This window comes from Notothenia rossii (assembly GCF_949606895.1).
Source record: "Notothenia rossii genome assembly, chromosome: 1".
In the NCBI taxonomy this organism is placed as follows: domain Eukaryota; kingdom Metazoa; phylum Chordata; class Actinopteri; order Perciformes; family Nototheniidae; genus Notothenia; species Notothenia rossii.
The window spans coordinates 36,972,957-36,991,121 of record NC_136912.1 but is presented as its reverse complement, the minus strand read 5'-3'; the positions used below and the strand labels follow the sequence as shown (position 1 = coordinate 36,991,121).

General features: G+C 41.2%; 2 protein-coding genes across 4 annotated transcripts in view; one reads left to right on the top strand and one right to left on the bottom strand.

Annotated features, from left to right (window-relative positions):
- Positions 1-543: 543 nt before the first annotated feature.
- On the top strand, positions 544-14,905 carry LOC307016720 (uncharacterized protein). 3 transcript variants are annotated; one of them, XM_079645985.1, is made up of 8 exons: positions 1,771-3,205; positions 3,299-3,462; positions 3,831-4,156; positions 4,268-4,332; positions 5,970-6,127; positions 6,755-7,243; positions 9,675-11,119; positions 12,297-14,905. In XM_079645985.1, exons 1-8 carry the CDS (start codon positions 2,079-2,081, stop codon positions 12,951-12,953), a joined length of 4,431 nt encoding a protein of 1,476 aa, XP_079502111.1. In that variant the 5' UTR covers positions 1,771-2,078; the 3' UTR covers positions 12,954-14,905. The 3 variants fall into 3 exon arrangements, with proteins under 3 accessions (XP_079502112.1, XP_079502113.1, XP_079502111.1); XM_079645986.1 differs by lacking the exons at positions 1,771-3,205; positions 3,299-3,462 and adding an exon at positions 544-1,072; XM_079645987.1 differs by lacking the exons at positions 1,771-3,205; positions 3,299-3,462 and adding an exon at positions 1,663-1,764.
- Positions 14,906-15,041: 136 nt separating this feature from the next.
- Positions 15,042-18,165, bottom strand: part of slc43a3a (solute carrier family 43 member 3a) — a 26,716-nt gene continuing 23,592 nt past the window's right edge. The window contains 2 exon segments of the mRNA XM_079649611.1: positions 15,042-15,401; positions 15,545-15,668. Coding sequence (XP_079505737.1) covers positions 15,294-15,401; positions 15,545-15,668 — 232 coding nt within the window. The 3' untranslated portion in view covers positions 15,042-15,293.

Genomic DNA, 18,165 nt, shown 5'->3' with positions numbered 1-18,165 from the left:
ATTTCACGTACTGTCATCAGTGGTGGAAAGTAACATAGTTAAGTACATTTAGTTTTTAATGTAATGTAATCTGAGGCACTTGAACTATACTTGTGCATTTACTCTTCCTACAACAAACCCTACCTCTATTATTACATTTCAATGGGTAATATTGTAATTACTTTATTTTACTAAGACATTGTGACATATTGTTATATATTAAGATCAAGGGATTCTGTGATTAGAAGCAATCAGTTCCAACTACTATCAATAATCCAATATAATACATATTATTCTGAGGTAGTATGTTCTTCATAATGAGTCATTAATTGCCATCATAGTGTGTCTGAGTTTGGAGTTTGTGAGGTCTATTGACAACAGAACCTGGCAACCCTGACATGTCGCAGTATGTTGTCGTCGGTCTACAGAAAATGACGTAGAAAGCATAGAAATAGAGCAGGTAGAAACCATAGGTAGAAACCGATTCAATGCATGTCATCCTATTGTTTTATTTCCTAAAAGCCCCTGAAAGTAGAGTGTGCTTAGCATTTGTGCATGTCACAAAATATATTAAGAAGATGGAAATTGTATCCACTTTAAAATCTAGATTATATCAAAATTTCCTTCTGTTTTCACATTTATGCACGGCGCCTGTTTGTATGTGTAGCCTACATAATGATCTCATTGTCATCGACACACGTTTAGAATTACATTTTAAATTGTGCTCAAAATAATTGAATACATTTTCCGGGTAATGTCCTTTCTATCCAGCATAACTCCTGTGGCAGTGCTGCAACAAGCAGCAGTCCAGCGCCTCAGCCTGCAGCGAGAGCAGAGAAGTTTCAGCAAAACATGGATCTCGTCTGTAAACCAAGAAGCAAGTCAGTCGTGTGGATGTACTTCGGCTTGAAAGCAGATGAAAGGGGACAACCTTTGAATTCCGGGGAGGCTATTTGTCGTCTTTGCCGAAAAATAGTCCTTGTAAAAGGTGGAAATACCACGAATTTAAGAAGTCATCTGAAGCGTCGACATCGTGCTGATTTTTTTGAGACCCCTTCTTCCACAACCTCTGGACTTTTGTTTGAGCCTCAAGGTATACCAATTGCAAAGTTTTCACTGCAAATACATTGTATCCAAAGAGTGCATCACATTTCATTCTTCTTGCATTGACCACTGATGATTTTATCCATGCCCTTTTAAACTGACAAAACACAATTGCAGTGGTGCATTAGTGTGGGTTTTAAAGATGCATTGTAATGAATGCAAACGTTCAACCACGTGGGAGCACAGATATAATTGTATAAGTTAAAGGAACAATTAGACCGACTATTGTCAATGTATTTAGTGTGTTACTTCTTTGAATGCAACCTTTATTTCCAATCATGCAGCGAGATTGTATCGGACCTATGTATCGGACACAATCAGAGTGTACAAAAATCAAGACAGTCGCTTACACTCGGAGTCTATTAAGTAACACCGACCCACACGTTTTTGCAAGTAAAACCGTAAATATATCAGTTTTTTAAACAAGGGAATTACTAAATGTCAGGCTCTTTAATACATAAAGTAAGTTCCATGTCACATTAAGGGACCATAGTTTCTGTGTGGCAGTATGAGTCTAAACAAACATCTGTAAACCTTCCATATATACTTGTACGCATGCGCAAAGGGACCACGACCCCACTGCTAAAAGTCTGTTTACGGCAGTCCGTTTTAAGCCGTTGTTGTTTGTTGCTATGGCATCACCTACATTAACTAAATCCGTTGTACGCTAAAGAGCCTAAGGTAACATTTGGGAATATTTTGTTATTCAAAATATAATTTATGGATTGGTCGATATGTTGCTATTCTCCCGCTGTTCTGATATCCTGCAATAAACAACAGCACTGGAGTTGGTGCAGTGACTGGCCACTCAGAGCCGCCATCTTTTATCGTTCTGTTATCCCGTCTCTTCAAAACAAGCTGATAATGACTGTGCTATAATCGGCGTATTGCACTGGAAAAAACGGATTACTTCAACTGTATCACACCGCGCGTTGCTAACACTGTCAACCCCAAACAACGCCTCGTTTAACATAAAATATAAACATTTATAGCTAATGGAGCTAACAGCTAACACTATGAATGCAGATCTGAAGGATTCCTGTGAAAAAATGGATTTGTGTCAAGTGGAAACCAAAGAGAAGGTCATTGTGAAAGAAGAGTATGAGTCAGAGGAAGATGAAGAAGAAGAGGAAGAGTGTGTGCTAAATCCTGCTGAGATTTCTAGACAAGTTATGCTGTTAGACTTGGAACTGGATGAACTTGAAGAGAGCATGGGTGAAATAAGTAAGCTTGCACAGAAGCAGACACGATGGGCTGTGAGATCCTTCACTTGCTGGTTGGAGTCCCAGGGGCTGCAGGTGGACCTGGCCACTGTGTATAAAACCGAGCTGAACACTCTGCTGAGGAGATATTACGGATCATTACGAAACAGCAAAGGAGAGCTGTATGGGATTTGTAGTTACCTCGCCCTGAGAGCCGGACTTAACCGCGTCTTCAAAATTCCTCCTCTTAATCGCCCTGTGAACATAATGAGAGATGTGGAGTTCACCTCAGCAAACAAGGTGTTCCTGGGCGTGCTGAGGAAAATAAGGAAGTCTGGTTTAGACATGTCCTCACCCCACCCAACGCTGTCTCCTGATGACATCCTCATCCTCAGACGCTCAAAAGCAATGGACACCAGCACTCCAAAGGGACTCCTGAACAAAGTCTGGTTTGATATTCAGGTACATTTCGGCCGCAGAGGGAAGCAAGCCAACAGGAAGCTGAGAAAAGATTCATTTGTACTCAGGCAAGACGGGAAAGGACTCCGATACCTAACTTTATCCCTACCAGACGAAGCAAAAACTCATAATGAGAAGGAAACAAGTTTTATGTTTGAGAAGCCAGGCAATGAATTCTGTCCCGTGACTTCTCTTTTAAAGTACATCAGCAAGTTTCCGCCCAAAGCTGTCGACCTTTACTTGCAACTTAAGAAAGAACCTACAGATCAGATTTGGTACAGCCACGTCCCCCTAGGAGTCAATTCTCTTGGCGCAATGTTGTCCCGCATGTCCAAAGAAGCATGCACGTCAACCGTCTACACCAATCACTGCATCAGCACCACACCGTTTCAATTACTGTGTGATGCAGAAATGGAGGCGGCAGCAATTATTCCTGTTATTCCACAAACTACTGTGCGAAGGTAAGATACGGTCCTTAACCTGTTGATAATGTAATCTACAAATACCCAAAAACAGCTACTGAAATAACATAAATATATTTTTTCTTATAACAGGACTGAAATCACAATCCAAATTCTCCAGGCGCCACCCCCCGGGGTCCCTAAGCCACTGAGGAAGATATTGCCGAAGATCGATTCAAACTGCCCGGCAGGACTGCCACTAGATAAGGGGGCGCCTTTAATAGAAGATCAGTCAAAATCTGCACCACGGCCGCCAAGTATTCAATATTTTAATAAATACAGTCTGTGTGTAACGTTCAGATAGATGTCCCAATGATTAACGGTGATGCTGGATACAAGACGCTCTAATAAGGGTTTTTTTCTTTGGTGGGGGAATGAAATAAAAGGATCAAAACAAACCCAAACCTTCTGTCTTTGCAATAAATATCCAAAATATTGTGTACCTACTATGTAGTAAAGTAGCATCACATTCTTATGCTGCAACATCCTCTCTATTTACTATTATTGCCAATTGTGGCCTTATTCCATAAATGTTGTGCCTATACAAAACAGCTCCATGAAAATGTAGTCCTCCCCGTTTTTAATAACATTACCGTAACTATTTCTCAACCGTTTGCTTCTTCAGGTTTGGAAATAAACAATGAAGATTTCTTGGAGGATTTCCCGCTCCTCCACAGTGCTTCACACTCCAACTACATTCCGGACGCCGTGTTGCCTCCTGGGGAGCCGTGGCTCGATGGCGGTCCCTCCCGGGCAGCGCTGTCCCTGCCCTCCTGCCTGTGCATGTGCGAAAATGTTGCCTCTGGAATGTCTGGTTCTGCCTGCGAAGACCAGATGGAAGAGATCAAAGTGTACGCCAAGTGTCACCTGCAGAAGGGAGTCATGTTTGGGCCCTTCGTTGGAGAAGTGTGCAAAGGACAAATGCCGACCAACCTCAAATACGCCTGGGCTGTGAGTAAACACTTTTTGAGATGCAATCCCATTTTTAATCACTTATATGGAATTTGTGACTTGATAACCAGCAGGAATGTTTATATTGAAATAGTTTGCTCCCTTTTCCAGATCCGGGATGATGCCTCTTTTGTCTACATCGATGCATCTGATGAAAGCAAGTCTAATTGGATGAGGTGAGCAGCATCCAGTAATGTTTATCTCTTAAAAAATGGTTTCCTGTCTCTTTTGTGTATTGTTGTTTAATAATAACCCAGACAAGGTCTACGTTTACATGCACATTCACACTATCCAACACAAGTTAGATACGCTGATATTATTTCGGTTTTAGGAAATGTTTTGAATCTTAATTGGTCCATACAGATTCCTGTTTACAGTCGGCTAAGTGCGTCGTATTCAAACCAACTAGAGATGCATGCTCCAAAGAAAGCCCACATTTTTGTTTGAAGGAGAAACACACTGAAATGAATTATTGGTTGGAACAGATTTGTTGACAGGCCTATATATAAATTCAAGAATGTGGTTGAAGGAATTGGCACCCTTAAAGGTGGGGTAGGTAAGTTTCAGAAACCGGCTCGAGATACACTTTTTGTTATATTCCATGGAATGCTCTTAACATCCCGATAGCAATGAATATCTTAAGTGCTTTGACAAAAAATCCATAAAAAAATGTCATCTGTGGAACCCGTAATACTGTAAAAACTACAACCAATTGGATTGCCGCCCTGTCTGTCAGCCTTCCATCTCGTGCACGCACAAATGTATCTCGTCCCCTCATTGGGCGTGCCGTCATTGGGCGTGCATTGCAGCAGTACTCCAATGACTCGCCAGCAACAGGCGGCCACTTTCACCATGGCAGAGTTAGGTTCAACATCGTCTACTGGTCGCAAAAGAAAAAATTTAACAGAGCAAATTAAGAACAAAAAGAAAGTGCAAACTAGGAGAAGTCAAACCAGAGTCAATTTCGGAGTTGCTTTGGCTGTGTAGTATTGCTAACCTAGATGTGTTTAGCTTTGCCTGATATGTAACGTTACTGCAGCCTGCTCTCGCGGAGGAGGTGCTCTGTAAGGAAGTCTGAAGGAAGGGGCGGATTCTTTTTGGCTGTGTACTTTCAAATTTTAGTGCACTCGAGCCGGTTTCTGAAACTTACCTACCCCACCTTTAAATGTATATTGTACAGATATCTTTCATTGTCAATATGTATATATTTTACTCTTTATTTTTATGTTTTAATTTTGAGATGTTTATAGTTAATAATAATAAAGCTTTATTTGTATAGCACTTTTTATACACCAACAGCTTTTATTGCTTTCACATCATGGCACACATCACAAATTAAAACCGAAAAATTCACTTCAGGTCGAAAGCTAAAACCTTTTTGCACACATGCAGCATACAAACATAATATAACTAATCAAGGGGCACAAGGATGTAAAAGGTACTGCTTATTTTTCTTTCTTTCTTTCCCCTTTTTCATTTTCACATCATGTGCAATGCCTTGTTTACGTTCTGCTGACGAAAAACATTTCCCAAATTGGGATCAATAAAGGAAACCTTATCTTATGAAAGACGGAGACTGCATTCTCACGGTCAAACAAGTCAGCCACGGTCGGAGAAAAGTCTTATTTTGAATGTAAACACAAGTATTAACCAAGTATACATTTGTGTTAGCTATGTAAACAACTCTAGCAAAATTGCTTTTTTTGTAAAAATGTCAAAAACCTTAATATTTTGTGCATCTATACTCTTTTAAAACAGAGTGTTTGTCTGACAGAGATTGTCTCCCTCTCTTAATGTTTGCTCTTTATTTCAGGTATGTAACGTATACCAGCAACGAGGAGGAACGCAACCTGGTTATCTTCCAGTTCTACCGCCACATCTACTACAGGGTCTCCCAGCCCATCATGGAGGGAGCAGAGCTCAAGGTCTCGATCGGAAAGGACTATGCCGCCCTGCTGGGCCTGGGGACGGGTGAGTTCCACAGTCAACAGAATTTTCAACTGACAACAGACCCAAATTGAACTGTAATTATAATTCCTTACGTGTTTAATAAATACTACACCCCAAAAATAACCAGTTGTGTATATCAGTTACTGTATAATCTTCATTCTTGCATCCACAACGAGCAAATATGAGATAACGCTCTAAGTACAAGGAGGGCACATTTAACAACAACAAAACTATATCAAAATATCATTTTAAGCACCCGCAGTAAAATCCAAGTCTCCTTTATTTAAAATAAATCAGTTGAAAGAAAAGCACATACAAGTCTCACATTTCTCAAAAATATCTGATTAAATGACAAGAATGCTCTTTACTTTTAAAGGTATTTCAATCCCACAGTATTTAAAAAAGTTGTTTACCATTTGGTAAATACATATAGACTATTTATATAATTAATAAACTGAAAACGTTCTGTATCGTGATTAAAACTACCTATATTGGAATAGAACAATTTTGCCGACCAACCAGTTTTGATAAAGTTTTGCTTTTGTTAAACACAGGCCCCTATTTACTATAGTTGCTTTAAAACTGAACATGTAGCCTGCTAAAATTGGCCAACGTCTTCTGCTTGTGTTTTTGTTTCGATGGATCTAGGTGACAACGGGAAATGCGATGTTGGAGACAAAGAAACAATCCTGCGCCTTCTGCAAGACATCCAACTGGTCACCCTGCCAGAACCCAGCAGCTCCTCCCTTTGGTCCGACAACAGCCAATCACAGAGCCCGATGCTGCTCATCAGTGACGTGACGACGATGTCAAACCCAGACGCAGCCAGTGATTCAACGTGTGGCCCCTCCCTCATCTCCCTCCCGGCCCCGTGCTTAGATAAGCTATACGATTTCCTGCCTGGGACAGAGAAACTGCTGAGTAACTCGAACACCTTACCAAACAGCCCGTGGTTCTTCTTCGGGTTTGAGCCGGACCCGACGGGACGGCCTCTGGATAGGAGCACCGGGGTGTGTAAGCTGTGTCGGGAACATGTAGGCTGCGGAGGAGGACCAGCAGATCTCCAAATCCATCTGACCAACAAGCACCACATCAAAACACGGGACGCTAGCAAAGATCGGAGTCATCCCAGCACAGGTAGCTTCCGAGTTTCCTAGTAATCCAGCTTCAGTTGTCAAGACTTTATTAAAAGGACCCTTATTATGCCTTGTTGGGTACTCCTTTTCCTGTGTTATATAGCTTTTTATGGTCTAAAGCAGCGGTTTTCAAAGTGTGAGGTGCGCCTCCCCGGGGGGGCGCCATAGCGTGAGAAAAAAATAACGAGAAACAGTGAAATCTAGCTAGTTAACTTTAGCTAACTTTGTGCGTGCGGCAACATGGATCGATTTTTTGTGAAGTTACCTAAAGTGAGAGAGGAGACAGCGTCTGGCAGAAAGTGTCTCTTGCACAATTTTGCCTGTCTGTGGAGACCGAGTTCCTCCACCTCGCCAAAAAGGCTGTATAAGTGTTCATTCCTTCACCTCCGCCTACCTGTGTGAGTGCGGGTTTTCCGCATTGACTTTGATCAAAAGCAAGTACCGGTCAAGCAGGGGTAGATCCGCAGCCTTGCCACCCCAGCTGCCACCCCAGTTGGCAGCTTTGTTTTGAAATAAAAGTTGTGGCTCATCGGACTTCTATGAGAGAAAATCCCTAATGTCCGAGTGCAAGTGAATGCAGCACAAGACGCAAGCCTTGTAACCCCTGGCGCGAGCGTGGAAATGTGATTGGCGACGATTTAATTTGAACGGGACAGCAGAAAACGAGAAGCGTTCGGACTCAAGTAGACGGAAGGAATTAGGTATTTGCGGTCTACAATGACAGAGAAGAGACTGTCAAGTTTGGCTGTACTCAGCATTGAAGCTTTAGATCTTAATAGGTTTGCGAGGCGTTTTGCTGAACAACATGGTAATCACCGGAATCATCTGTTATAGGCATTCCAACTTGATGCTCTGCTCACGGATGAATCGATGAAAAAAACTGTTTAGATGATGACCTTACGTGTGGAAATATATTTTTTTCTTTGTGGGGGTCTGCCCCCAAAAAACGGTTTTAAGTCCTGAGAAAGTCAAATAAGAAGGTGTATTCGTCATTCAAAAGAGGCAACAACCGGAAGACAGACAGTGTGATATATACAAACTTCAGCTCTCTGAAGCAGAAATAAACTATTTAAGCATTGTGGCTGGCAAACTTAAAGTACTGCTGCTACCAGATTCCATGCATCAGTAATTATAATCCAAGATTATATTAATATACAACATCATAACACTGACAGGCAAATTATGTATCATCATGTACATCTGTATCTTCTGACTTTTATTGTAGTATAGCTAATGTTATCCTCATTCTAATGTTGTGTTATCTAATGGCTGTAGTGTGAAGGTACAAAATAAAGTTTTGTATTTTGCAGTAGCGGTAAAAGGTGGTTTATTATCAAATGTAGAACTGTACAATGTAAACAATCGACTAAAATACAATAAGATAAAAACAGTAAGTAATAGGCTACAATAAAAAAAAAGATTAGCCACATCGTCCAGGGTCCTGTCCGTTAAATACTTGAAGAAGCTATTGTCCACCTCATGCAGGAAGTGTGGCAGCAAATTACGTGGCAACTGAGTTGGTCTTCGGTTTCTTCATTCCAGATCGCCATGATGTAAAATAAATGATTGCGTCAAGCTGAGATGAGTGCCTAATCATTTGTTTGCGTCATTCCGTTTCGCTTCTCATGCACTGATTCGCTAAGCTGAAAAGCCAATCGGAGTGATTTATTTTGCCGACAGCCCCACAGCCGATTCAACATGGTGAATCGGCCGCAGAAGGTTAACCAATCACAACAGAGTCGACCAGCTAACCAATCCGAGCAGAACGGGCTCTGGTTTCGGATAGAGGGTGAAAAGGCAGAGGCTCAAAATACAAATATGAATCTGGAAATTAACATAATAGGGCCCCTTTAAAAACCTTGAATGTCAGCCTCAATGTAGTATTAAAGCAGGTGTTTCAAACTTAATTTCACTAAGAAGTACCAGATTTATATAGGTTATTGACACTTTTATTGCCTTTTTAAAAGTGGAGAAACTCTTTAAAAGAGATACAAAATAATATAAAGCTTAAAGGGGAAATATTCTGGGAAAGAACTTTTATATTTTCAGAAAATAAAATGAAATGTAAGCCTTATGTATCATTCATTTTATTTTGTTTGTTTGGAATATTTATATATCTATATCTGGTCAGAGAAACATGTTGGTTCAGCTGTTTGTTAGTTGTGTGTGTGTAGAGCAGGTGTCTGGGTGCTGAAATGCATTGGAAGATATTCATTATGTCTTTGGCTACTATCTATTTATTTATTTGTTTGTTAATTGGCCAAAATGTGAGCAACATAGTGTTATTGCTGTCTTTATCATTTCAAGAAAAGAGAACATCCTTCAACTCCCTAGTGTAGTTAAAGATCGATCTACAGCTTTGTAAATGTGTAAAACTGTTGAAGCCTTTTTACTCATTGAAAAATGTATTCCTTTTTTTTTCTTCACAAAAGGCCAACAGCGCTCGCAGCCAGTAATGGTTAACAGTGGTCTGGTCAGCACACTGCCCTTGGTTTCCTCGGTTCATGTCACCAATGCAATCATCAACTTTCTCATCAAGGACCTCCAGCCCCCCACTGTGGTGGGAGGGGACGGCTTCAAACAGCTGATGCACATCCTGCTGCCCGCCTACAAGGAGCTGCTTTCAACCGGCCACCTGGAGCACCTCCTGAAGGAACAACACAGCAAAGGCAAGACAAGCCTGGCTCTGCTGCTGAGCAACAGAATAGTAAGCAGCGAAAACGAGGAGATACCCGACTACACCGCTCCTCTCGAGTTTGAGTCACGGAGACGCGGGCGACCCCCCAACCAGCCGAGGGAAGTGCCTCACTTTGTCACTTTAAGTGTGGACGTTTGGTTTCACAACTGGCAGGGCAAACAGGAGAGGTACCTCACTCTCTGGGTGCATTACATAGACTGTCATTTTAGTTTTCTGAACTTGGCTCTGGCAACACAAAGACTAACGGAAAGCAGTGGGGAGGACCTTTGCTTGGTGGAGGCTCAGGGGAAAGTGATGGCCCAGGAGTGGGGAATCTCTCAGCCTAATCTGGTCCTGCTGGGAGGGGAGGGAAGAAACAAGATGAGGCGAGTGAAGAGAGAAAAAGGTGCAGAGGCTGCATGCAGCGTTCCTCACCCAATCTCGACAACATTCCTTGAGAGGGAGGATTCTGTGTCACCCCAGGAAGCGCAGGGACACTCTACGGAGGGACTACCGTCTGTGTCGTGTTTCTTCAGCGCTGTGCAAGGCTGCATCGAGGAAGTGATGTCCCACTCCATCATCTCCAAAACCCTCGGCCAATTCCAGATTATTTTCGCAACCCTGTTCCTGCCCCTGGCTCGGAACAGAACGTCTTACGAGCACCACGTCCAGACTCTGTCGCAAAGCCTTACGAGAGAGGAAGAGGCAGAGTTAAAGTCGTGGACTCACTTTCCGCCAACGTGGAACAAGTTGTACATTTTGCTGAGCACCCTTGTCAAATATAAGAGCCTTTTCTATGATATGATGAAGGAGATTAAAGGCGAGGGCTTGTCTAAAGAAGACACCGGTTCAGAATCCAGTTCGTTCCGCAGCAGCCACGCCAACTCATCGTCTCTGCACTTTGAATGGAAGGTTCTGGAGGACCTTTGTTTGGTCCTCAAACCTCTGGACGTGGCGTGTCGGACTCTGGCCAAGGAGGCGTTCCCCCGACTGTCCCTAGTCAAGCCCATCCTCACGGGCCTGCTCTCCCGCCACCTCGTGCTGCTGCCGGGGGAGTCGTCATCCATCGTGAAGGAAGTGAAGAGGATGATGAGGCGCAACTTGGCGAGTTGTTACGACAACCCTATGGTCAACAAGGTCCTGTGTGTGGCATGTGCCCTCGACCCCCAGTTCCATGGTCTGCGCTTCATGGACGACAAGGTGAGTCTAGAGCTACTGACACTACGCTTCAAGCTTTTTGCTAGCCGCGTTTGCATACGATAATAACAGTGGCACGCTATATGTTCAAGCTCTTTATATGCACAACAATTACAGTGAAGCAGTGAAGTTTTAATGCCCAGCTTTTTGATTCCAGCCCTCGGTCCTTCCCAGTGATATACCACCCTCTGAATATCACATACCTTCTTAAAGCAGGGTCAGACTTCTGATACTGAACATTTCATGTAAGCCAGGGTTTTAAAGGAGTCCTAATGTAAATAGTCAGCAAAGGATAACATCCCAAAGTCCCCCCTACTGCCTGAAACAACACCATTGGAGTCAGGAGTCCAACTTGCGCTTTTATTGGCTGACGCTCTTTCACATTGTACATGATAGGCTAAGAGGCGGGACATCTTCAAGCAGTTGACCAGTCGCAACAGAGCCACCTAACCAATGAGAGCAGACTGGGCTCTGGTTTCAGATGGATCATTTCCATTTATATTTTAAATATGCATATTCCTGAATTGTACCTGGCCCAATGAAAAATTATAATTCTTTTTTTAAAGCATGAATCAGGTTTTTGAAGATGTACATTTGTATTTATTGTTGGTTTCATGCAAATAGAAGTGGCATTTGCTCAATTAAAAAAAGACTGAACCTGAAAATGTCACAAAATAATGAGAAATATTAAATAGTATAGCCGCCTAGACTGTAAGAGTATTTTATTTTAAAAGTACCTTATTTTAAAATATCACAAAGAATATTTTATTTGGATTATATATTATTACATTTAAATTGTATTTTTACTTTGCCATTTTGAATATGATATATGCGCCGAACACTTTTCTTTACTAAATAATCTTAAGTAAAAAGGTATTACACGACAACAGCGGACAGCAAATTATTCCACATGAATTTACCACGTGTACATATTATCATATTTCAATGGAAAATACTGGTTAAGCCAATTTACCCACCTGACTATGGTATTTCTCTGGTCAAGGGCCATTGTTAAAGAAATCCCATTTTCTTTGTCAAATCAATTTCTTGTGCTAATGTGATTAAACTTCATTATCCACAAAGAATCACTTTTTAAACTACCTTCGTTATCTGTATTTCGTAATTATTGATGTGGAGAGAGAGCACAAATTTCAAATGTCTTGTTGTGTTTCTCTTAAAGGAGCGGGAAGCAACTTTTGAGTGGCTAAAGAAAGAGGCTGTGAGGATTGTAAAGGAGAACAGGAAAAAGGGCCAGGGTAAGAAGCAGAGCCAGAACAAGAGAAGCCCTTCGCCTGGGTCTCCAGAGTCCGAGTGCGACTTCCTACGGAGGAGCAAGCGCATCAAAGAGTCCCGCCCCATCAACTTCAGAGAGATGGAGTGTGCGGACGAAGAGAGTGACGCGGGGGAGGTGGATGAGAGCGAGTGTCCTGAACCGGTCCCTCAGGCAGGACTCTCTGGGATGGAGTTCCTCCTGGGAGACCTGTTCTGCTCCTCCCCGAAGAGCAGGCAGAGCTCCGTGGAGGAGTCTGTAGACATGGAGATGTCCGCCTACAAAGCCGACAAGGGGGCGTCGCTGGGGGTGGAGCCCCTGCAGTGGTGGAGGATGAAGGCAGGTCAGTTTCCTCTGCTGGCCACAGCTGCACGGGCCTACCTGGCCGCCCCCGCAGTGGCAGGTGGCGCCGCACAGGACTTTGCACAGGAAGGGGCGGGAGCAGCCCACAGGAAGAGAGGAAACATTCCACCAGAAAGTTTGGACTCCATCTTGTTTCTGCATTACAACCACATGTCCACCTCTGAGAGCGGGCGAGCTTTAGCTAGGAGCGACGACAGAATATAAAAGGTTGTGTAAACACACAAAATGTATGTTTGCCTCCTTTTTTGAGACTTATCTAATCGACATATAACTTACCTTGTAGCACCTAGTGCCTTATCACTTTGGATTCATTTTCCTTAATGCTTATTTCTAACAAATATAACTGTGTGTCAATTGTAGATGACAGACCTTCATAGTAGCATTGTGTAAAGCTGTTTATGCATTAATATTTTTTTTTCAATTATGAGTTGGAATATTTTGAATGAAAACTCAAGACCACATGTCACATTTCCACTGCATGGTACAGCACGGCTATACTTTACTTGCCTTCTTTTGTTTAATTTGCAAAGTTGTGAATTGTACCTTGAACTCTTTCGGTCAAGGATCCAAGCAAGATGAGCCGATGCTAGCCGAAGGTAATTTAAAACTGCAGATCACTGGTTGGTCAGAGAAAATCACTGATAAGGCGACCCTGGACATCTAGCCATTTTAACATAGCCACTCTACCACCATTAGTGACCTTGATGTTTATATTAAGACTACCACAATTTGAAAGGATGGCATCCTTTCTTGTGAGCGTTGCTACTGCCATCGGTTAAGAATCCCACCGACAACAAGCACCCAGGAAGTGATCCAGAAATGGAGATACCCATGCCCATGGATGTATAAGGAGAACTACAGCATCGGAGGCGGGGCTCCGTTACTTCCTTTGAGAGTTGCTCAGTGTTGCATGAAACCAGAAATCGAGCAACTGTAGATTCAAAAAGTAACCTGATCTTCCGAGGCCTTTGGCCAACAGAGCATGTTGTTTTCCTTAAGCCCAGTCAAATAAATGGAGAGAGAAAATGACTTTTCGGCTTTTAGCGCATTTAACTTTTAGACCCTAATGATTTATATAAGGCTATAAAAGTGTTTGTACTGGGTAGTTTATCTAGCTCTTTAACCGCTGATTTACAGACCACTCTTTCCAAATGTAGGTCAATAGGAAAAAGTCTTAATGGGCCAAACTGATATCACAGACTGACACCGAAGTTGTAGTATCACTGTCCATTCCAAAAATCTGCTTCGACAGCTGGCACACTTCCTGGGAGCTTGAGCCCGCCCCAAAACCGGTTCTCATTAAATATCAATGGCCTACTACTACCTGCAGGGAAAAACGAAAATACCAGGGTTGCAGTCGAATATTCCGTTTTGCTTAGGAACCTTCCTAACGAAGTGAAATGGACCGGAAGTACCTCAGTGGCAGCCATGATAAGTGCCGTTCGAATTCTCTGACCTAAATCCTTTTTAATTTTCCTATCCACTATTCCTTAACCCTGTGACGTTTCACAAAGAGGTCAAGGAATAGACGATGGGGATAGACGATAGGAGCAGATTCTTGGACTATTCGACCGCAACCCTGGTACCAGAAGTGAGTACAGCCAAACCATGAGGTGGAAATGAGGCATTACCTTACTTGGTGCTCCTTCTTTTATCAGTAAAACTTAAATAATGGTTCAAGTGATCATAAAATAAATTTAAAAAAGGAAAATATTTTGAAGATAAAAAAATAACTTGATTGGAAGTTGTTTATATTTCAGCTACCTCTTCGATTTATTTTTAGTAAGGAAAGCTAAACATTTTAAACACTAACATAGTTTGACGATGAATACATTGCACTCTATTGAATCTACAGCTTCAATTTGTAGTTTATGAAAAGGAACTTTTGGACATATTTGTTGAAACTGTGACACTGACTGTACTGTACCTAAGATTAAAGGTAAAACTTTTAATAAAGTTACCAGCCGTAGCTTAAAAACGATTGAAGCTTATCAGCAGAATGTCTGTATCGTTGGAGACTAATGTTTTTGAAGACTTCTCTTAATCAAGAAAGTGCAAGAAAACTGTTTTTTTTTTTTTAAACGTAACACTGTAATGTAAATATACATGTCTTTTTATCTGTCCTTTTAAAAAAATAAAATATATCACCATATGAATCATGAATTATCCACGGTTTATAAACATAACAGAAAGTTCAGTAGTATTTTTTTAAATAAAGTTTATCGTATATTGTTGTTATACAAATAAGTGGACATATGAATCTATATTTAAAGCTTAAAAATGTCTGTAGACAGAGCACTCAAAATGTCAATAAATTGTTACAAACAGTTGATCAATAACAACATTTTTATATTAAACTATGAACCTGTTTTGAATTATAAAAAACATTTGAAAAATCTGAGCATTTAGTTAAGAAAAAATAGTTATACAAAAATGGGTAATGAAAAGAGAATTTTTTTTCTTGCTGTGAAACGTATAAAACTTAGACAGACGGACAAACACTATTTCTAGAACTCGGCTTCGGCCATTTTGGAGCCGTTATTGTCACTGAGTGTTGTCCTCCCTTTGGCGTGCTACTTTCCTGCAGTGGATGAGTACGTAGAGAGGATGTATGAACACCAGCAAACTGAGGAGGCTGAGAGCAGCGTCCACCTGTAACACAACATCCATTAGTCAAAGGTCAGTCACAATATTTCACTACACTTGATACTGTATGTCACTGCTGACTATGTGGCTCCCGACGAAGATTTGATATTCCATCGACACTTCTGCAAAGTTACTTCTTGAGCACCTACCAAGAAGGGGTCTCCGTGCAGAGCTCCTTTGACCAGGGCAAAGCAGGGGTACTGCAGCAGGGAGATGATAGCAGAAAGGGCCATCAGCAGGCCGTACAGCTTCCCGAAGTGACACGCTGGAAAACTGACAAAAAGAAACATGCTATTTAGCACATATGCTAAACCAAAACATGTGCAGCTCTTAGTCTGTGGGAAGAATTGTAGTCAGTCAGTAGCTCAAACTGTAGTGAAGCTTATCAGGATTTCATTTAGTAGAGTGGTGCAGATGTTAGCATAAAAAATAAATTATATTCCCCCATTGGATTTCGGTATATTGCACAACATAAGCTTTGTGGCCCACATATGTCAATCATGCTTTTACGATTATTTCAGCAGGATAATCTCAACACCATTTTGCAATTGGCCGAAATAAAAAAACAACGTTAGGCTATAAACAAACTACATTATAGTCGCATGGCTGCGCATCACGTCCGGCAGTGGCTCAGTCAGTAGGGGCTTGGACTGTGAGCCGTAGGGTTGCCGGTTCAAGTCCCCGACCAGACCCAATTATGGAGTGTGGACTGCTACTTGGAGAGGTGCAGTTCACCTTGCCCTTGAGCAAGGCACCAGACACCCCCCCCCCACTCCCATTGCTCCCCGGGCGCTGTACAACGGCTGCCCACTGCTCCTAGTACTAGACTCCTGGTACTAGGATGGGTTAAAAGCAGAGGTCACTGTGTGTGCTGTGTGCTCTGCATGTGTGACCATTAAAGAGGGTTTCATCCCTTCTATTCTATTATATTATCACCGCTCTAAGGCGTCTAGTGTTTAGCATGGTGATGTTAAGTATTTTATTTAGTCACTTGTAAGCAACTGCTGTTTTTGTGACATATAAAGCTTTGGACCTTCATAAGTGTGTTATTTACTGATATACAGTATGTTATGTCATAGAACAAAACGTGAAAATCTCTCCGGCTCGTCTTAACTTAAAGTGACTCTTTATATGCCTCGAGAATGGCGCATGATTCCAGTGAGCAAAAATAGTCATGGCCATTACGAAGAAGAGCAGAAAGCAGTTCGTTAATTCGTGCTGCAACAACCTTAGCTCACTTTGGAGGAAATGTTCCGTTGTTGTTATTTCAGTGAAAAGGGGAAGGTAATGACTAAACGGCTTTGACGATAGCAAGTTGGTATATGAAGAACCACATGGCCTTAACCAAATTGGTCTTTCTGGATGATTGTGTGGTGAGGTGTTTCTTGTATTTTGTCCATCTTCCCTGTATGCGTGTAATTCAGAGTTGGGAAGTAACTAAGTACATTTACTAAAGTACTGGGTAAGTACAATTTTGAGATACTTGTACTTTACAGTACTTGAGTATTTCCATTTAATGCTACTTTTTACTTCAACTCAACTTCAATTCAGAGGTAAATCATGTACATTTACTCCACTACATTTATTTGGTAGCTTTAGTCACTTTGCAGATTTTAATTAATAATGTGAAATATTATCAACACTTAAATCTGACTTTCGCCTGGAATAAAACTCGCAAGCTATCCTTCAAAGTAATTCAAACTAGCTGCACCTTTACCAGCTTTTATAACGATTTAATGCATCAATAATTATAATCGAAACAAATCATATATATTATTCTGAAATGGACCAATATGCATAGTTAGTACTTTTACTTTTGGTACTTTAAGTATATTTTGATGCTTAGGGGAGAAGAGGGTAAGTTCAGTGGGTAAGTTGAACCACCCCCTGTAACCAAGCAACGCCTTATAGTTGTAATCACGTGACCAGAAATTATGCAAGCACCTCCCATGTATCATTGCCTGTGAAAGAGAGATACTCATTGTGGTCTGGTAAGTAAACATTTGTACTTCTTTTTTCTTGTCAAAGTAAATGTTCTAGATGTCAGCTATATTCTATTCTATTATCACCGCTCTAAGGTGGCTAATGTTCAGCATGGTAATGTTAAGTATTTTATTTAGCCACTTCTAAGCAACTGCTGTTTTTGTGACATATAAAGCTTTGGACCTTCATAAGTGTGTTATTTACTGACATACAGTATGTTATGTCATAGAACAAAACGTGAAAAACATTCTGTCACGTAAAAAAAAAAGTATCCAGGTTTAAACACATATATTGTATATGTTGATGTGTTGGCAACGATTAAGCTAAAGATGACTCTGAATTTTAATGCTAGGCTATTTTTTCTAAAATGGTGGCTATGGGGTAAAGTGAACCATGGGCCTTGGGGTAAGTTGAGCCACTTTTTCAATGGAGAAATGAATGAAAGTAGGCCAAGTTGATAATAAGAGCTCATTGTAGGCTACATTTAAAGTTGAATTTACCCTGTCTTTGATTGGTAAGCTGTATGAAATTGTATCACCATTTGTATGATTACTTTTCCTTTTAACATATTAAAAAAATCAATCAATTCAATCGAAATTTATATAAAAAATATTTGAAAAACTAAACTTGTATTTGGTTTGTTATTTATTGTTTATAGTTACCTTTAAGATTTATTGTAGGGATGCCCAGTTTGAACAGTGGTTCAATTTACCCCTAACCCGGGGCAAGTTGAGCCACAAGACCACTTATTTTTTAGAAGTAATATTTTCACTGCCCTTGATCAAAT

Excerpts from the sequence above, each read along its gene's own strand:
- LOC307016720 (XM_079645985.1), top strand. The coding sequence starts at position 2,079 with ATGGAGCTAACAGCTAACACTATGAATGCAGATCTGAAGGATTCCTGT. Across the intron at positions 4,333-5,969 it reads AGCAAGTCTAATTGGATGAG|GTATGTAACGTATACCAGCA; the intron begins GTGAGCAGCATC and ends TCTTTATTTCAG. Across the intron at positions 11,120-12,296 it reads TGCGCTTCATGGACGACAAG|GAGCGGGAAGCAACTTTTGA; the intron begins GTGAGTCTAGAG and ends TTTCTCTTAAAG.